This window comes from Daphnia magna, linkage group LG7, assembly GCF_020631705.1.
Source record: "Daphnia magna isolate NIES linkage group LG7, ASM2063170v1.1, whole genome shotgun sequence".
In the NCBI taxonomy this organism is placed as follows: Eukaryota; Metazoa; Arthropoda; class Branchiopoda; order Diplostraca; family Daphniidae; genus Daphnia; species Daphnia magna.
In genome coordinates this window covers 10,777,362-10,797,531 of record NC_059188.1, presented here as the reverse complement: position 1 = coordinate 10,797,531, position 20,170 = coordinate 10,777,362, and the positions used below count along the sequence as shown (strand labels likewise).

At 42.7% G+C, this 20,170-nt stretch overlaps 4 protein-coding genes, 1 long non-coding RNA gene and 1 pseudogene across 7 annotated transcripts; 3 read left to right on the top strand and 3 right to left on the bottom strand.

Moving 5' to 3' along the window:
* Positions 1-2,247: 2,247 nt before the first annotated feature.
* Positions 2,248-4,836, bottom strand: LOC116927637 (extensin-2). Its single transcript, XM_045176842.1, is given in 4 exon segments — positions 2,248-2,590; positions 2,592-3,907; positions 4,155-4,472; positions 4,677-4,836. Coding segments are annotated over 4 exon segments (1,806 nt in total). The 5' UTR covers positions 4,681-4,836; the 3' UTR covers positions 2,248-2,422.
* Positions 4,837-5,420: 584 nt separating this feature from the next.
* Positions 5,421-7,321, top strand: LOC116934532 (tropomodulin-2). The gene is made up of 4 exons (XM_045176841.1): positions 5,421-5,580; positions 6,541-6,696; positions 6,774-6,926; positions 6,996-7,321. Exons 2-4 carry the CDS (start codon positions 6,574-6,576, stop codon positions 6,996-6,998), a joined length of 279 nt encoding a protein of 92 aa, XP_045032776.1. The 5' UTR covers positions 5,421-5,580; positions 6,541-6,573; the 3' UTR covers positions 6,999-7,321.
* Positions 7,150-9,161, top strand: LOC116927662. 2 transcript variants are annotated; one of them, XM_045176838.1, is made up of 8 exons: positions 7,150-7,291; positions 7,354-7,512; positions 7,602-7,654; positions 7,856-7,946; positions 8,217-8,354; positions 8,419-8,552; positions 8,624-8,849; positions 8,938-9,161. In XM_045176838.1, the coding sequence occupies exons 4-8, from the start codon at positions 7,884-7,886 to the stop codon at positions 9,049-9,051; spliced, it is 675 nt and encodes a 224-aa protein (XP_045032773.1). In that variant the 5' UTR covers positions 7,150-7,291; positions 7,354-7,512; positions 7,602-7,654; positions 7,856-7,883; the 3' UTR covers positions 9,052-9,161. The 2 variants fall into 2 exon arrangements, with proteins under 2 accessions (XP_045032773.1, XP_045032772.1); XM_045176837.1 differs by having other exon boundaries at positions 7,354-7,654; positions 7,839-7,946.
* A 458-nt stretch (positions 9,162-9,619) lies between these two features.
* Positions 9,620-17,184, bottom strand: LOC123474587 (annotated as a pseudogene).
* On the bottom strand, positions 13,276-14,188 carry LOC116927657. The gene is made up of 2 exons (XR_006649434.1): positions 13,706-14,188; positions 13,276-13,547 (listed from the first exon to the last, which is right to left on the bottom strand). It is a non-coding gene; the product is annotated as an uncharacterized LOC116927657 (long non-coding RNA).
* Positions 17,185-17,800: 616 nt separating the features above from the next.
* Positions 17,801-19,589, top strand: LOC116927664 (40S ribosomal protein S9). Of its 2 annotated transcripts, none has more exons than XM_045176815.1 (4): positions 17,801-17,910; positions 18,283-18,519; positions 18,765-18,951; positions 19,338-19,589. In XM_045176815.1, exons 2-4 carry the CDS (start codon positions 18,297-18,299, stop codon positions 19,510-19,512), a joined length of 585 nt encoding a protein of 194 aa, XP_045032750.1. In that variant the 5' UTR covers positions 17,801-17,910; positions 18,283-18,296; the 3' UTR covers positions 19,513-19,589. The 2 variants fall into 2 exon arrangements, with proteins under 2 accessions (XP_045032750.1, XP_032790599.1); XM_032934708.2 differs by lacking the exon at positions 17,801-17,910 and adding an exon at positions 17,929-17,971.
* Positions 19,590-20,170: the final 581 nt, after the last annotated feature.

Sequence of the window (20,170 nt, the reverse complement as noted above, 5' to 3'; positions counted from 1 at the left end):
AAAAGCAGCGCAGTTGGGTGTCTTTATATACCTCGCCCATCGCCCCTACGTCACGAGCTTCACTCCAGCGTTTCATGCGCTGACGTCGTAATGCAGTTGTTCCGCTGCGCCGAAACACTTGACGCTGTCGCCTGACAAGTTATTGTGCGCATCCAGAACAATCAAGAAAAAAAAGAGGAATACTAACAAGACATTGCTTGTAAACTTGAGTAAAAAAAATAGGAAGAATAAGTAGGAATACTACAGCTTTAATGACATCATTATAGATGCAATGTGGAAATGTGCAGTTAAGCAAAAGTTGAATAATATTTTCAAATAATTTGACCTCAAGCTGAAAAAATACAGTAACAAACATAATGAGCCCATTGCCTATTTACATTATTTGCATTAAACTCCACTCTCGCAAATTTGAAAATCATTCGTTAGGTTATACATACAGTCCCAGCAGAGAGTCGTGTGTATCGCTCAGCCTATTCAAAGAATGCCTGGAGCCTGAATGCGTTTTCATTATAGAACAAAGAGTTTAGATTATGATATTACAGCAACTTCATTATCGTATGTCATGTGGGATGACAAGCCACACAAGACCTACCAGTCTGCCGCCATCTAAATCAAAGTCAGTGGCTGATAACAGGTCCTTGTCACGAGATGGTCAAGCCTTCCCCCTTTCCATTGAATTAGCTTCAAGTGAAAGGCGGATCCTTCCAAAATTTTTTACCTCAAAATAGGAGTGGCCGTGCTATTTAATTTTTCGAAGAACTTCTCGGCTGCTAGAATAAATCAAACATGAACCTAACAGCAAAAAAGATAAAAACCGCAAAGTCTTTGGCCAATTGCATTTGGCAATCATGTGCGGCAACGTGCGCAAAGAACAGCCACGCAATTCAAGATACTTGGAATCGAAAAAAATATTAACTTAAGAAAATATCGGCAAAATTACGTGCGTGCTGGTCCGTTTGCCAACACTCGTGTGCGTGCATATCTTGTAGGCAACTCGGCAGCCGAAATGCTCCTCAATTTAGTTTCACATGCAACTGTAAAAGCCATACATCCCAGAATAAGGTTACGTTGCATGATAAGAGCTGCTGAGTGCTGGTCACTCATGACGATCAATGCTAAAAAAAACTACCTCCTACTTCCACTAAAAGTCAAGAGGAAACTCTGTCGCAATGTGCGGCCATAAGAGCTTGTTTCAAGTCCACTAGGGCCTGTCTAAGAAGAGTGAAGCATTTATTATTCAAACCAAGGACAAACCTTATTACTAGCTGATAGTTTTCCTTTTCATGTTGACGTATCAGCTACATACGATCTTGTACAAGACCTGCCACATGTGGGCCGTTTGCGTACGGCCAGCAGGCACCTGTAACACAGAATTTCAATCGATAGTGTTAAGGTCAAAAGGAAACGACCTGTGGTCAACTACCTGAATTTCAATGAACAATCACGAAAGATGCAGTCCAAGAATTGTGTTCCTCTGCCGGGATGAAGGTATATGCAAATCAGCTTTCACAGGTAATGCAACAATTACAGCTAACTGTTGCTCATGCAGACACCTGTAATCCAACTCATTACGGGTCTACAGTTTCTTTAGCCTTTTCACGATACAAAAGGCCCCAGCTCAAACTAACGCAGGGTCGATGGCCCGTGACCGCCCTCGTTAACGACAAGTGCTCTACTTTCAGTAATAAACAAGGTGGGGCATTGGATTGCTTCCCGAGTACACGGTTAATGATGGACCATCTCGTTGAAGAATCGGGACGACTAACTGGCAATTGAAATTGGCAAAAAAATTATTAATGACATTGTATATCAACATTCAACAATGACTTCCTGTTTCTCATCAAGTCAAATTCAAATTGCCACACTCGAGGCTTACAATTTTGTTTGCGATAAATGACTGATTGTCCTGCAAACTAATCATGAAAAGTTATTCTTTAACGATGTAATGAGATAGTAAACAGGTTTTCAATTCAATGTCTGAATAGTGATTCAACAGAAGAACTAACCTAAATTAAATAGTCTTAATCTTAAAACAAAATGTAAATGAAAACTTAAACATACCTGTCGGTTAGGTTTCCAAGATAAACACCGTTGGCAGATTTGTTTCGCAAAAATGCAACTAGATGAGCGGATTGAAATCGCAGTTTCGACACGTCACAGGAATCTTACACTAAGTAACGTTTCAACAATTTGAATGAAACCTAGATTTAAACTGCGTGTTCAGCATAAAACATAACAAATAACAAATTTTGCTAACCGAATAAATACTTTATTGAGCATATTTTTTCGCAACCATATTCCATGGGAATGACTAGTGGTGGAATAATGTGACAAAGGGATTAACCGCTTTTTAAAGACTAACATACATATGTGATTTTTAACTTAGGTACCAGAGATTAATTTACTCATACCCACGAAGCAGCTAGTAGTATTTGGGAGCCTCAGTGTAGTATGATGGGGTTGCATAAGTTGTTGTGTAGTAGACTGGAGCTTCGGTGTAGTAACTGGGAGTGGCGTAGGTGGTAGTGTAGTACTCTGGCGCCTTTGTGGTGTAGTATTTCGGGAGCTTCGGTCTGGTAATACTTGGGGGCCTCAGTGTAGTAAGCTGGAGCAGCGTATGTTGTGGTGTAGTATTCAGCTTTCTTGGTGTAATACTCCGGGGCTGAAGTCGTGTAGTATTCAGCAGCCTTTGTCGTGTAATACTGGGGAGCCTCAGGGTAGTAAACCGGTGCAGCGTAAGTGGTGGTGTAGTACTTGGGCGCCTCTGTATAATAGCTTGGTGCAGCATACGATGTAGTATATTCAGGAGCCTTGGTTGTGTAGTATTCAGGAGCCTCAGTCTGGTAGTAGCTCGGAGCCGAGTAATACTTAGGAACCTCAGTGTAGTAAACAGGGGCAGCGTAAGTGGTGGTGTAGTATTCAGCTTCCATTGTGTAGTACTCCGGGGCTTTAGTTGTGTAGTATTCAGCAGCCTTTGTGGTGTAATATTGGGGAGCCTCAGTGTAGTAAGATGGAGCAGCATAAGTTGTGGTGTAGTACTTCGGGGCTTCTGTATAATAGCTTGGCGCAGCATACGTTGTAGTGTATTGTGGAGCCGAATATTTGGGAGCCTCAGTGTAGTAAACTGGAGCAGCGTAAGTGGTGGTGTAGTACTTGGGGGCCTCGGTGTAGTAGCTTGGGGCACCATACGTTGTGTATTCGGGTGCCTTTGTTGTGTAGTATTGTGGAGCCTCAGTGTAATAAGCTGGAGCGGAGTAAGTGGTGGTGTAGTATTCAGCTTTCTCTGTGTAGTACTCCGGGGCTTTAGTTGTGTAGTATTCAGCAGCCTCAGTATAGTAAGACGGAGCAGCATAAGTTGTGGTGTAGTAGCTAGGTTCGACGTAGTACGAAGGAGCAGCCGTGGTGTAGTAACTTGGGGCAGCGTAGTACTTCGGGGCTTCAGTGTAGTAGGTCGGCTCGGAGTAGTAAGATGGGGCGGCTTCAGTGTAGTAGGTTGGAGCTACGTAATACTTGGGCGCCTCTGTAGTTGTGTAGTACGACACGGTTGTAGTGTAGCTTGGCGCAGAGTAATATTTCGGGGCTTCGGTGTAGTAGGCCGGTGAAGCGTAAGTTGTGGTGTAATACTCAGGGGCCTTTGTGGTATAGTAGGAGGGAGCCTCGGTGTAGTAGGTTGGAGTGGCATACGTTGTCGTGTAATATACAGGCGCTTCTGTGTAATAGCTCGGTGCGGAGTAGTATTTCGGTTCCTCCATATAGTAAGTGGGAGCTGCATACGTGGTGGTGTAGTATTCAGGAGCCTTTGTGCCATAGTACATGGGAGCCTCAGTGTAGTAAGTGGGGGCCGCATACGTCGTGGTGTAGTACGGCGCAGCAGTGGTGTAGTACGGCGCAGCAGTGGTGTAGTACGGCGCAGCAGTGGTGTAGTACGGCGCAGCAGTGGTGTAGTACGGCGCAGCAGTGGTGTAGTACGGCGCAGCAGTGGTGTAGTACGGCGAGCAGTGGTGTAGTAGGCGCAGCAGTGGTGTAGTACGGCGCAGCAGTGGTGTAGTACGGCGCAGCAGTGGTGTAGTACGGCGCAGCAGTGGTGTAGTACGGCGCAGCAGTGGTGTAGTACGGCGCAGCAGTGGTGTAGTACGGCGCAGCAGTGGTGTAGTACGGCGCAGCAGTGGTGTAGTACGGCGCAGCAGTGGTGTAGTACGGCGCAGCAGTGGTGTAGTACGGCGCAGCAGTGGTGTAGTACGGCGCAGCAGTGGTGTAGTACGGCGCAGCAGTGGTGTAGTACGGCGCAGCAGTGGTGTAGTACGGCGCAGCAGTGGTGTAGTACGGCGCAGCAGTGGTGTAGTACGGCGCAGCAGTGGTCGTTTGGTAAGAATATTCACCGTACCCAGATGAAGACGAACCCATCGGCACACCACCGGTTGAACCAGCTATCAGTATAACAACGGCTAATAGCATTTCAATGCTTAAGCAACCTAACAACGAAAAACATAATAATCAGCACCCGAAACCAATCATTCCAGTCATTGAGACGGTGCATGAAATCTGAGCTCTTCGTTTAAAATAACATAACAAGAAAAACAAAAGGAAAAACATAGGCCAACCAAAACAGCCTATTAATCATTTACCACGTAAACCAAATGTCATTAAATAAACAGGTTAGAAAATTAATACTTTACCCATGATTGAAGACTGAAACTCAAACACACTTTGTAGCGATAAATCTAAAACTCTTTACTATTAGAATCTTGCTGCGTCCAAGATGCTCACTCGAATGATTCTCAACATGAAAGTTACCCTCGTTTTTAAGTGATTTCGTTTCACCCTGATGCAACTCTATTGCCGGCGGATACGCTTGCTAAGGTATGATGTAGGCCCTAATGATTCTTACCCCACCCCTTCTACGACGTGAATTCGAAATTCGAACAAAGGAATTGCTGCGTTGGTGGTAAGGGTACGCAAAAAGGCCCCCCCTCCCCCGTTGTATCGCCCCGAGTGCTTGCCCGTTTACCCCGTCAGCCACTAATTAGTTTATCTTTCCCAAAATTTTAAAAAAAAAAAAAAAAAAAGGGGGGGGGGGAAAAAAAAAAAAAAAGGGGGGGGGGGGGGGGTTTTTTTTTTTTTAAAAAAAAATTTTTTAAACGACAACCCAAAAAAAAAAGTGGGGGGCTCGAACTGACACCTGTCCCGCATTCGAGCGTACAGGTCTAGACCTGCAAACGTGAAAGCCTTGCTTCGCATTGATTGCAGGAGACATGGTCACAGCATCCAACAATTTAATTTTGTATTTTAAGGATGCGTGTTGTACGGAATGTTGTATCACTATTTCCACCGCATTCCCCAGTGCTGGAACGAAGCTAAGCCGAATTCCCGGACAACTCGACTTGGCGTTGTTGGCTGTTTCCTTTTCTTAAAGAACAAAAAATAGCACGCAGTACGTGACCGACCTCTGAGATAGGCAGTAGAAAACATTCTCTCTGGATGTGCTCATTTGCGTATTCAATCTCATGTGCGTGTTGATTGCCTTTTCGCAGTTGCTTCATTGCTGATAACTGAAAATCGTCAATTGGACGAGTATTCACGGTACGAATATCAGAATTAAGAACTTCATGTTATTTGAATCAACAGATTACGTTTAGTTAAGTAATAAGCCCATACTCTTTTTCTCTTCACCCCCAAACGACGCATCGCATTTCAAGTTTCCCCGGTCTGAAATATGTCCTGAACCGGAAGTGTCTGCTATAGTGCCCCGCACTCACCGTAACGAAGTGCGCTTGTTTAACGAGACCATGAATTATTCAGAACAAAAGACACGCTGGCTTTTTGAAGTCAACAGCATCAATCATTTTTGGCATTAGCGTCACAATTTACGCGAGATAGATCCATACGTTGCTCAAAAAAACCGGCGTCTCTTCCGCATTGCTGGTTTTCTCTTTACGACAAAACGCAAGTGGCGAAAAAGAAAAGCAGACTATGTTTCATTTGCGCCAGAGAATCAAGAACGTACATAGCGCCAAAAGAAGATCCCCACTAAAATAACCATTCCATTCGACTACGACGTATGTGACACAAAAAGCATAGTGTCCCTAGTCGCTTATATTCCGTCCCGGAATAAAATAAGCATCTCTGTTTGCCTTTCTTTTTCTATCTCTCTTTTTTAAAAACATCCATCCATTGTCTATTTCGTTGGACTGGCCAACATCTGGCGTCTTGCCTGCATTCGTGGACATTCTTCCAAAAGTCCATTCGCACGGATCTGTTTGAAATCCAGTTCAAGTGCAGACGCTGTTTTCTTGCATTGCAATTGGATGATTTGAATCAATAGAAATAATAGTTTTAGGACACTTATTGAGGCGGATGGCAAACGCCTATCCAGCCGTACGCATGGGGTTATAACCTTGCGAGGTGTAAATAAACGGAATCTTGTGAAGGACTTGGCCAGTTTCCCAAACAGCTTCTTTTTTTTTAAGTAACGAGGAAAGGACAGTTGATGATTGGCCAACTATCCGTCACGATTCTCTGGATTGTCTTGTCTCTTCTTAGGGCCGTCTACCTGCAATAACCGGTGCAACGGCCATGACGTCTAAAACGGCCAACGAAAAAGGCCAGAAAGATGAAGACGACATCGACGTTGATGATCTTCTTACGCAACTGTCGGCCGAGGAGTTGGAAATGCTATCCAAAGAAGTAGACCCTGATGTGCGTGATGACTTATTTGTGTCGCTTGAACAAAGGCTTTCCAAATTAACATAATTTTGTTTTTCATTCGTTTAAAGGACCAATTCATACCTCCTGATCAGCGCAGCAATTATCACTGCGATCGGAAGGCCACTGGCAAAATGGACAAAAAACATCTCAGCGATCACATTAGCAAGATGGCAATGGAAATACCCGATCAACCTGAGAATGTGCCATTCACCAGCAAAAAGGTAATTTCATTGACACTTTTGTTTGATTGAATTAACCTGCCATTTTTTGAATGGATTCTCGCCGTGAAGTAAGAGGCATACGCAAGTCTAATTTCTACGCTTTAAACGATTGCTTTAAGAAAAGCCATCGTATGGCGAAGATGACGTCTTTTGTTATTCCTTTAACGCGATCCCAAGCCGCTGATGAAAAGAAATCATCCAACATTTTCAATTTCAGTTAGTTGTCCAACTTAATAGTGCAATAATGCAGCCCTTTTTCGATACAATCCAATGGTCAGCTGTCATGTTTCCCCTCCCCAATCTCATCTCACACGTTGATTACAAAGAGAAATACTTTGAAATTCAATCGAGCGTGTAGCTGAAATGTAAATCATTATTACACAATTGATAAATTATTGTACTCTAATGCTTCTACATCGTTGCATAGGATTTGAAACGAAATAGTATATGGAACACGGTTAATGAATTGGATTAAAATTCATTCCAAAATCGGTCTCCTTTTAAAAGGGTTTCCACTTGAGCGATAAGACTTCACCAATAAGAACATGCGATTTCAGATAGCCAATCTCGATTTCATTTGCGATAAGTATACACTCGGTTTAAATGTATTATAACCTACGCCCGCTAGGAGGCAATATGACTAAAGTGGCAGTTCTTTCCGACTCTGTCCGGCAGTCTTCCGCATCCGGCCCAGCATATTGTCTTCACCAAGACCATCATTAAAACCGGTATTGTTAGACATAAACACAGTTCTTATTCATTGGTAGATGTAAATGTGCGTTTAATGTTACTCTCAGAGTACCGTTTGTGACTATAGTTAAGAAAGGGGCATTATCGTTCCTATTTTCTGTTATTTTTTTAAGTGGACTTAAGGGTCGGATACTAATAACATTATACTAACTTACTATACAGTTTTCTGCTATTTTCAGAACTTGTTCTCTACTGTATCGATCCGCAATGAGTCTTAAATTGGCTATCTTCTTCAGCATCGTTGCTTGTATCAACGCTTGCCCCGAAGAGGTAAGTCGAAACGCAACACTGACGAATATTCTAATTTAAAAATTCAAAAAAATAAATCAGCTATTCAGAGCTGTCAACGTTTCTATTCTTCATTTTTCTAAGAAATAGCCGTTCGCTCTAATGCGGAATCATGAATGGAACAACAAGTTTCAAACTTTTCTTCACACCAATTATGTTTTTTTCTATTGCACATGGAAACTTTATGGCTTTTATCGATTCCCTCACATTTTTCGCTCGAATCAGCTGACGTTGTACATTTAAATTTCACAGCCAATCGCTACAGAAAATCCAACACATTCGGAAGAGGGCAGCTGCAATCTCCGCATCTCTCACGGTGAGAGCATCGCGCAAAATACTTTGGGATCGATCGTGCAGGAACGACAACCTTGTTCCGCGGACATCACACCGGCAAGACGCAATTTAGCAGTCGAATAAATTTGCTACCTTTCACTTTTTAAAATTTCAATTTCAGCCACATCGGGGCTTATCGCAAGTTCCAGAAAATGTTGGCGAAAAAGGTTGGCTGTATCAGATCCACGATGTCCAAAGAAGTTGGCGAAACCTCAGAAACGATCGCTATTCAATTGTTTCCTCTATCCTCGTCAGGTGGGTGATTGCTCATCAAACTAAAGTTTTCGCACCTGCCGTATATGAATCTTTAATTTTGCGGAAAAAAGGCTTTTCAAAGAGAACGATCGCGCTCAGACGTTCTTTTCCAAATTCGCTAATGTTCCCGTCGAGTCTCTGAAAGACGATCACGAATATAATAAACAAGTTGCTCTTGTCGCCGATCGCCTAGACAACATCATCACAGCCATGGACGATAAGGTGCAACTTTTGGATAACATTGATTACATGAAACGCAGCCATATTGAACGCGGAATTCCTCGCGGACCTTGGAAAGTGAGTCATTTAAAGTGCACTAATTTATCAGTAAAAAAAAAAATAATAATAAATAATTTATTGATGTCGTATACGATTTGCTCATCAGGACTTTAGTCGGATTCTGTTTGATGTCCTCGGCTCTGCGGGCATGTCTTCAAAAGAGTTGAATTCGTGGAAGAGCGTTTTAACTGTTTTCATAAACGGAATCGCGCCCGTGTGAATTAAGTTCTTGACTTTCGAAAACACTTTTATGTTTTTTAAATTTTAAATGGTCGGCTTTTACGATGTTTAGACGAGGTCAAAAGAATAAAATAGATGGCTTACCTTTCATGTTGGAATATATGGATATCCATTATGACACTTAGTCTGATGCTATTTCACAATCACAATTGATTTGATTCATTCATAAACCGTAGTCTAATGAAAATGGAAAAGTCCAGTGGTAATTAAACACAATGTTTTTCAATTCTAAGATCCAGACTTTCATTCTCCAATCTCCATACACTTCTTTCACGTTCTTCGCACAGCACCATTCTCACAACCATGTCATCCAGATCACATCAAGAATGTCTTGGCAATTCCCTTTGTAATCTCGTATCCTCTACTTATGGCATTTCAAACCCAATTACTGATGTTAACTAACCGACCAGCTCATCAAAAACTAACAAAAATTTCATGCCAAGACGCGTTACGAGGATCAATAGGAAATCGTAATCACGTAGATTCACGGGTTAAACCCAACGGACGTAACTTTGGCAGATGGAATAGAATAACACACGAGCAGCAAGTAACGACATAAATTCTGTATTCAACACTTCATCTAGAAACCATATCCGTAAGGAGAATGACTAGTAAAGACAAATATGACACATGGCAATCCCAACTCATTCAACGACGGTAGAGGTGTAGAATGACACATACGCATCTCAACACCGAGCTTGATTGTCAAGACAACTTCAACTAATAGTATTTGGGAGCCTCAGTGTAGTATGATGGGGTTGCATAAGTTGTTGTGTAGTAGACTGGAGCTTCGGTGTAGTAACTGGGAGTGGCGTAGGTGGTAGTGTAGTACTCTGGCGCCTTTGTGGTGTAGTATTTCGGAGGCTTCGGTCTGGTAATACTTGGGGGCCTCAGTGTAGTAAGCTGGAGCAGCGTATGTTGTGGTGTAGTATTCAGCTTTCTTGGTGTAATACTCCGGGGCTGAAGTCGTGTAGTATTCAGCAGCCTTTGTGGTGTAATACTGGGGAGCCTCAGTGTAGTAAACCGGTGCAGCGTAAGTGGTGGTGTAGTACTTGGGCGCCTCTGTATAATAGCTTGGTGCAGCATACGATGTAGTGTATTCAGGAGCCTTGGTAGTGTAGTATTCAGGAGCCGAGTAATACTTGGGAGCCTCAGTGTAGTAAACAGGTGCAGCATAAGTGGTGGTGTAGTATTCAGCTTTCTTTGTGTAGTACTCCGGGGCTTTAGTTGTGTAGTATTCAGCAGCCTTTGTGGTGTAATATTGGGGAGCCTCAGTGTAGTAAGATGGAGCAGCATACGTTGTGGTGTAGTAGCTAGGTTCGACGTAATACGAAGGAGCAGCCGTGGTGTAGTAACTTGGGGCAGAGTAATACTTTGGAGCTTCGGCGTAGTACGTAGGCTCATTGTAGTAAGACGGAGCAGCTTCAGTGTAGTAAGTCGGAGCAGCATAATATTTGGCTGCTTCGGTTGTGTAGTAAGCAACAGTGGTGGTGGCATAGCTAGGGGCAGCGTAGTATTTGGGAGCTTCAGTGTAGTAGCTTGGCGTAGCGTATGTGGTAGTGTAGTACACCGGTGCCTCTGTGTAGTAACTTGTAGCCGAGTAGTACTTCGGGGATTCAGTGTAGTACGTCGGAGCAGCATACGTAGTGGTGTAGTAGGATGCTGTGGTGTAGTATTCAGGGGCTTTGGTCGTGTAGTATTTCTGTGACTCGGTGTAGTAGCTAGGAGCAGCATATGCTGTTGTATAATACTCGGCCTTCTTCGTTGTGTAGTACTCGGGAGCCTTGGTGGTGTAGTAGCTGGGGGCTGCATACGTCGTTGTGTAGTAAGGCGCTGGAGTAGTGTAGTATTCAGAAGACGAACCCATCGGTCCACCCATGGCCCCTCCAGTCATCAAACAGACAACAGCCAATAGCAGCATCGCGCCGTAATTAACTATAGCAAGAACACACAGAAAATGTTATCTCCTGACCCACCTGTACGCAGCTCAGGTACACACAAGTTCAATACAAATAATTGATGTCAAAAATTAATCAGAGTTTCAATTCCTACGATTAAATAGGGAAATAAAACGTCAAATTACCCATAATTGCAATGTTGGAAAACACGATATGAAATATGTTATTCTGCTGTTGACGTGTTCAAGTTGCTTACTACACTGAATTAAAACACCTTTGTCCTCTCATTTTATACGACTGCAAAGTCACCCTGTTTCAATTCATTAGCCCTGCGGCTACGACACGTGCACCTTTCAGGTAGTGACAGCCAATATTCTTACCCCACCCTTTTGGTCTGGCGCTTTTGTTGCCTAGAAACGCGTTGAAGGGGCGCATTATTCGCGAGATAACTCGACGATTCTATGAGGAATAAGAGGAAAATGTAAATAGTAATATCTCTTTAAAACATTATATACACGAGAGCAGTGTAAATGTTCTTGCTACAGGATCATTAAAACTAGTTTAACGATTTTTTCTTTAAACCCATGTTGCAACATGCGTTCGCTAACTGATTAACTCCTACGATTTGGCTTACTATGACAATAAAGAAACAAAGAATTCACGAAAGTGTGATATGTATAACGACTAACTAATGATTCAATCTTATCCTTTCCCTATAGTCGGTAATTACAAGAAAAACGTCTATTTATTCATTCTCAGACATGAATTGTTTGAAGGATATGCACATTTGCTATATAGTTTAATCCATCCAGATGCAAATCTTTGCTTAAGCAATTTCACTTCAAAAACTCATGTCATTCTAGCTAGACTCTTCCTATTGTTGATGTAACTAAGAGAGAAGTGGTAAACGTTAAGAGATGGAAGTTAAATTGCAGCATCTTTTAATCCTTATAGCGATTTGACATTAAGCCTTTTTATAAGGTCTATGTTTAAATGTAAATGTGCTACATATATGAAGAGGCATGAACTCGAATAATGTTTGTTTTGTACACACGTTTATAAGAAGAATGAAAATCGAACACAAATGGATAACGTGAAAATCTTTGTATGAACCATCTAATTTTGAAATAACGTTAAAAATCGAAAATGATTGTGATAAACGAATAAATATGGGAGATGAAATAACAACAGGTACATAAAAAGTTGACATCAACTTTCAGCTCTTTCAATTGCTTGGCCTCTAATAATATTTTGGGGCTGCTTCAGTGTAGTAGCTTGGGGCAGAGTAGTACTTTGGAGCCTCTGTGTAATAGCTGGGAGCCGCATAAGTGGTGGTGTAGTATTCGGGCGCCTTTGTGGTGTAGTACTGTGGCTCTTCACTTTGGTAGTAGGTCGGAGCCGGATAGTACTTCGGAGCCTCAGTATAGTAAACCGGTGCAGCGTAAGTAGTGGTGTAGTATTCAGCTTTCTTGGTATAGTACTCGGGGGCTTTAGTTGTGTAGTATTCAGCAGCCTTTGTGGTGTAATATTGGGGAGCCTCAGTGTAGTAAGATGGAGCAGCATAGGTTGTGGTGTAGTACTTTGGAGCTTCTGTGTAGTAGCTTGGGGCACCATACGTTGTGTATTCTGGTGCCTTTGTTGTGTAGTATTGCAGAGCCTCAGTGTAATAAGCTGGAGCGGCGTAAGTGGTGGTGTAGTATTCAGCTTTCGTGGTATAATACTCAGGGGCTTTAGTTGTGTAGTATTCAGCAGCCTCAGTATAGTAAGACGGAGCAGCATAAGTTGTGGTGTAGTAGCTAGGTTCGACGTAGTGCGAAGGAGCAGTAGTGGTGTAGTAACTAGGGGAAGAGTAATACTTTGGGGCTTCGGTGTAGTATGTAGCCTCAGTATAGTAAGACGGAGCAGCTTCAGTATAGTAAGTCGGAGCAGCATAATATTTGGCTGCTTCTGTTGTGGTGTAGTAGGCTTTAGTAGTGGTGGTGTAGCTAGGGGAAGCATAATATTTAGGAGCCTCGGTGTAGTAGTTTGGTGTAGCGTAAGTCGTTGTGTAATACTCCGGTGCCTTTGTTGTGTAGTATTTGGGTGTCTCGGTGTAGTAACTTGAAGGAGCGTATGTTGTAGCGTAATAAACCGGGGCCTCTGCGTAGTAACTTGGAGCCGAATAGTACTTGGGGGCTTCGGTGTAGTACGTAGGAGCAGCATACGTAGTGGTGTAGTATTCCGGCGCTTTGGTCGTGTAGTACTTGGGAGGCTCGGTGTAGTAGCTGGGGGCAGCATATGTTGTCGTGTAATACTCGGCCTTCTTCGTTGTGTAGTACGCGGGACGCCGGAGTGGTGTAGTAGGACGCCGGAGTGGTGTAGTAGGACGCCGGAGTGGTGTAGTAGGACGCCGGAGTGGTGTAGTAGGACGCCGGAGTGGTGTAGTAGGACGCCGGAGTGGTGTAGTAGGACGCCGGAGTGGTGTAGTAGGACGCCGGAGTGGTGTAGTACCCGGATGAAGACGATCCCATCGGTCCACCCACGGCCTCTCGACCTATCAAAGAAACAAGAGCCAACAGGAGCATCGTGGCGTAGTTGGCTGGAAATTGAAAAAGAATCCGGTTAAACAACCGATTTAAACTAAGATCCTTATCAAAACGACGCAACTAGTTTTAGGAATTTTCCATGATGATTAAACGATTCTACTCCAGGTCTACTAGTAATACAAGTTAAAAAGTTCGAAAGCATGATATTTACCCATGATTGCAAGATAAAGTTGATTTGATAGGGAAGGGTTGGATAAGCGACTCTGTTCACTACCGTTGCTGATCAATGAGCCCACTCGACTGATTCATGTTTGGTTTGGTCCTCATTTTATAAGAACTTTTGTCCCCCTAATGCACGCCGCTAGCCTGTGGCATTGATAATTACAAGGGCTTTATTATTCTTACCCCACCTTTTTTGACGTTTTCACGTAACTTATGACATTCTCTTCCCTTTTTCCTTCCCTTTTAGCCGTTGGCAATTGCGATTTAAAGCCACGTAACCAGAGAAAAACAGACTATTCTCAACTGATCGCACATTCACTTTTTTGCGTTCAATTTTCACCAGTTTGAAGGAAAAAATTTATATGTCCTTTAATAACTATACGCGATGCCAAGATTAAAATTGCAGGATTAACTAAAAATGCCAGAATTAAGTAATGACGATCCTAGATTGGCTTGAATTTATTTTTTCCTCACAACTGGAATAACACCTAGCCAATGCGTGAATCCATTAGTGTCAACATCGGCCGCAAGGGGATATGGAGGATTCTTGCATGCCATTAACGGTGTTGATGCGTGATGCCACACCCTAAATCGTGAGTGCTTGAAAGTAATACGAAATTTTAAACATTTAATTAAGTTATTTGTTTTATAGTCAAGTCAAATGATATTCATCATTGTTTTCCCAATAATGTTCATTTAAGACATTGCGTCATATTTTCTCAGAATTTAAATGGGAGTTAGTTTTATGTCGGAAATTGCCCGATTTTTTTATCAACGTAGTTTGGTGCCGAAATTCACGGTATATAAGAGTTGAGTGCATTTCTATGTGTAGCGGCACTTGAAATGACTGGGTATGTCACCCTCCCAATGTTGGGATTGCTAGTAACCAAGAGTCTGTAAGCAAATACAACTCGAAAGGTCAAGCGTTGGTATGGGATTGGCCCACCATTCCAATGCAAGGCTGAATAGAGAGGTAAGAGCTATCAGCTGATGTCACGATGTGGGTCATATAGTACAGCAATATGATCCGGGCCAACATCGTGACAGGTCTGGAGGATACTAGCATGTCATTCAAGAGCTTAGCGCAACCCTTTTTTTTTTTCAATAATTAAAATCTAAACTGGCAAACCAAAACTTCTAACATCTAGTCCGAATATTTGAGCATTTCGTTTTAAGGGAATTTCAGATTGAAATTAGGAAATTAACATTAGTGGTGGAAATGCAAACTAAAAAATTTTACGCTACATCCTGCTACGCAATTAAACACGGTTAATAAGATAAGTGGATTTCAACCTTGCCCAACTCAATGTTAATTGGCTAATGCAATGAATTAAAGCAATGTTCTATGCTACGCAACCAAATGGCTATATAAATTATACCAGACTCATGAAAACCAATGATGTAATTCTCACTATTGTTCTTGTGTATAAATGCGTTCAGCAATTACAGTGTTGTAGGGAAACAAATCGTTTTCATTAGCTTTATTTGATACAGAATAAAAACAACGAGGGGATTAGTTAACGGCATTATATCTGTATTCAACAATTCATTTGGAAACATTTGTATGGAACGACTAGTGAATGCATAAATGGAAATACTTGGAACGAGGACTGTAAATGATAAAACCAAATCTGAATATTCCATCATCGAGCTTGGTGGATTTTCACGATTAATAGTACTTGGGAGCCTCAGTGTAGTAGGATGGGGTTGCATAGGTTGTTGTGTAGTACTTCGGTGCCTCGGTGTAGTAGCTAGGAGTAGCATATGCTGTGGTATACTCGGGGGCCTTTGTAGTATAATATCTTGGAGCCTCAGTCTGGTAATATTTAGGGGCCTCAGTGTAGTAAGCTGGAGCAGCGTAAGTGGTTGTGTAGTATTCAGCAGCCTTTGTGGTGTAGTATTCAGCAGCCTCAGTGTAGTAAGTTGGAGCAGCGTAGGTGGTGGTGTAGTACTTGGGCGCCTCAGTGTAGTAGCTTGGGGCACCGTACGTTGTGGTGTATTCGGGGGCCTTTGTAGTATAATATTGCGGTGCCTCAGTCTGGTAATACTTGGGAGACTCAGTGTAGTAAGCTGGAGCAGCGTATGTTGTGGTGTAGTACTCAGCTTTCTTCGTGTAATACTCCGGGGCGGCAGTTGTGTAGTATTCAGTTGCCTTTGTGGTATAGTATTGAGGAGCTTCGGTGTAGTAAACCGGAGCGGCATATGTTGTAGTGTAGTACTTAGGGGCTTCTGTATAATAGCTTGGAGCCGCATATGTTGTAGTGTATTGTGGAGCCGAATATTTGGGAGCCTCAGTGTAATAAGCTGGAGCGGCGTAAGTGGTGGTGTAGTATTCAGCTTTCTTTGTGTAGTACTCTGGGGCTTTAGTTGTGTAGTATTCAGCAGCCTCAGTATAGTAAGACGGAGCAGCATAAGTTGTGGTGTAGTAAGTAGGTTCGACGTAGTACGAAGGAGCAGTCGTGGTGTAGTAACTTGGGGCAGCGTAGTACTTCGGGGCTTCAGTGTAGTAGGTCGGCTCGGAGTAATAAGATGGGGCGGCTTCAGTGTAGTAGGTTGGTGCTACGTAATACTTAGGCACCTCTGTAGTTGTGTAGTACGACACGGTTGTAGTGTAGCTTGGAGCAGAGTAATATTTCGGGGCTTCGGGGTAGTATGCCGGTGAAGCGTAAGTTGTGGTGTAATACTCAGGAGCCTTTGTGGTATAGTAGGATGGAGCCTCGGTGTAGTAGCTTGGAGTGGTATAATATACTGGCGCTTCCGTGTAATAGCTCGGTGCGGAGTAGTATTTTGGTTCCTCCATATAGTAAGTGGGAGCTGCATACGTGGTGGTGTAGTATTCAGGAGCCTTTGCCCCATAGTACATGGGAGCCTCGGTGTAGTAAGTGGTGGCCGCATATGTTGTGGGGTAGTACTCGGGCGCCTTTGTATTGTAGTAAGTGGGGGCCGCATACGTCGTGGTGTAGTACGGCGCAGCAGTGGTAGTTTGGTATGAATAACCACCATAGTTAGAAGACGGAGAACCCATTGGCACAGCTATGCACGATCCAGCCATAACGGCAACAGTAATTAGAAGTGTAATGCCATGGATACCTATACCGATGGAAGAAAAACGAAATCAATTACTGATAGCTCACTGGAGTGTTAAAACATTACAATTAATGCTTAGAATTTAATTTAAATCTCATTCCAACATCTTCAGGAACATCACTAAATCATAGCCGTCCATCAACATCAATTACTAGTCTAGTTAAACATTGTATAGTTTACCCATTGTGGCAAGCCGAAATTTAGCAGATGGTAACGAACAAAGGAATTCAGCAATTGGTAAACAACTAAACTTCTCTTGTTCCGTCGAAGATGAACACTCGACTGATTTTAGTTGTCTCTATTGCATCATTTTATACGATTTTGTGTCACCCTGATGTTGCTCGCCATCCCCAGCGGGTATTACCTTCCAATATGACGTAACGATTCTTACCCTTTCCCTTTTTTGTAGCCTACCATACACAGTGTGAATTGTGTTAATTAAATGTTAATTAAAACAAATGGCGGGCAAAAACGGCCCGCAACGGACTAAAACAAGAAATTTTGGGGGAAAAATTGCCCGCAAAGCAAAAATAGTAACAGCTGGCGGCCAAAACGGTCCAAAAAATGCTGTCGGGCAAAATTGCCCGAAAGAAACATAACTGGCGGGCAGTACTAGCCACCAAGAAAAACAATATGATGGTTTGGGGTGTAAGGTATTTCGCCCTGCACCCAATGGGGTTTCAATCGGGGATTCATATGCGGGGATTCAACGCGAGGTGGATGGTTTTTTGGCCGATCCGTAGGTCGGTGCGGTTTTTCGTGTCTCAGGTAATTGGGGCAGAGCCCAACTCCCCGTTTGTTCAAGATTCATCTTTTCGGAGCGGGGCGGGGACCCCAATACACCCCATGGCTCATGGCTATCGACAATTTCTCTTGGTAGTTATTATTATTAATATAATATTCTTAGCTAACTTTAATTAACTTAGTCAGTTCGTAAATTATAATTGTAAATGGTAATTACTGGTAATTGCAAACTTGAAAATTGCAATGTCGCATCGAATCTTGCCTTGGAAGACCAGGCTTCGTCATTTTTATAAGAACACAGTGCCCCATATTTCTTTCTCAGTTCCTGCTCTAGCGTGGCAGTCAGTCACTATCTTTTACTTGGTATGAAAATTAATTAAATTTGCTTCTTTGTCTAATCCCTCTCTAAGCAGCCAAGAAAAATGTAATATTATCGAGAAATTCGTGGAATTTATTTATTAAAATGAAAGTAAACAATTAACTTCAAATTTGAAAGATGGCTTAGATTTTGAGAGATTTTCTTATACGGTTCCCGGATGCCTCTGTTCCACTTTTGACTACTCTTGATGAAATAGGGACTGTCGATGGAATGGGGCTAAAGTAATTTCGCCAGTTTTAATCCCAGGAATCTTGTTGTAGATTGACCTGATTCGTGACTAGGCGATAAGGAAATTTTTATTTTCAATGTGACTGATTCATGAGTGTTAAACCTTAATTTCTTTGGTATCTGTTTAGACTGAACAGTTAAAATGGTGAACCATCGTGCTCCCTTGGTACAGCGAAAGGTGTGCGTCGCTCCCCGACGCCCCTTCGAGAAAGCTCGTTTGGATCAAGAGCTAAAATTGATTGGTGAATATGGTCTTCGCAACAAGAGGGAAGTCTGGAGGGTCAAGTACACTTTGGCCAAGATCCGTAAAGCTGCCAGAGAGTTGCTCACTCTTGATGAGAAAGATGGCAAACGTTTGTTTGAAGGTAATGATAATGTTGTGATATATATATTTTTCTTTGCATGCTGATTAGAGCATGGTAGGCTTTGTAGCCTATTCGTTGCTGAATAGGACTAATTTGCATGATGCACATTATCTGACACTTCTTGGCTGAGACCTGATGTCAATCTTACATGAGTAATTAACTGAGATAATTAGTTGTATAATGAACCCTATTCTGTGTTCATTTAATATGTGGAGTGATTAATCATTTAACTCTTTGTCGTACAGGTAACGCCCTTCTTCGCCGTTTGGTACGCATCGGTGTGTTGGAGGAGAGCCGCATGAAGCTCGATTACGTGCTCAGCTTGAAGGTTGAAGATTTCTTGGAGCGTCGCCTGCAAACCCAAGTTTTCAAATTGGGATTGGCCAAGTCGATTCACCACGCTCGCGTTCTCATCCGCCAGCGACACATTCGGTATTCAACAACTCCCGTTCAGCTAGCGTTATGAAACAAGTTGCCTCACATGTAACCGGATTATCCATTTGACGAGATCTTATGATCCATTGGATATCTTTTGGGCCACTGGGCTGTTGCTAGCAACAATCCACGCCTAGTGACAATCTGACAGTCGGCGAGAGCCTGTGCATTGCGTGAAGTGGAAAATATTCACATGCAATCCCATGCACATACGAGATTTTCTTTGAATGGCCACTGGAGTTGTTGCTAGCAACACTTCACGCCTGATGTCTAGTTCTGGGTAGACACTTACGGCTCGGTGGGCAAACTTGACTGAATCTTATTGTCAAACCTTCCTAAAAATGCATACGTTTCAAGCAACTTACTATTTTTCTTATTTTCAGCGTTCGCAAGCAGTTGGTGAACATTCCCAGCTTCATCGTTCGGTTGGATTCCCAGAAACACATCGACTTTGCTCTTCGCTCGCCGTTCGGTGGCGGCCGTGCTGGTCGTGTCAAGAGAAAGAACTTGAAGAAGGGCACGGATGGTGGTGACGGAGGTGAAGAGGATGACGAGTGATTTATTCGCCCTCACTGAATTCGAACCTCGCTATTGTGTGTCTGTTCCCTGACCAGTAATACAATTTCGTGCACGAAGCATTATTTGTTGTTTCTTGTTATATTTCCCCGATAGTAGAATAATAGCTGTTTTCCCGCTACAATAATCCGTACAAGTAGAATCATCTCCTTTGCCGAGCATTGTCTGGTTACAGTTGTAAGTTATCGGATTTGTTGACGGTAACTAGACAACGGGATTCGGTCAAATGCTGTTGACAGGAAACGTACGATTTATTCGTGCGTAACCAACTGTAGCGAATTAAGTATGGCAGTTGACATCCTTATTCGAATTTGACGACCTCGCCCCACAGAATTAGTTTCTAAATTGAAAAGATAATGGTTTTGATTGATTCGCAAACGAGCACAGGAAAAGTCATTTGACGTTTTCCTGTCCGCTTGTTTGGGCCAGTAAAAAATGTCAAAAGAACTTTTTAGTGCCCTCTTCATATGTTTCAAGTTATTTGCATATTTTTAGTCAAATAATTTTGTTCATTTAGCACCCATGCAAACGTTTTGGGGGATATTAAGTGGTGTAGAGGGCTTGTGGGTAAAACCATTCATCATGCCAGGAAAATAAGCCAGCTTGCAGGGACAAGGGGGTTTTTTCTATGCTTGAAGGC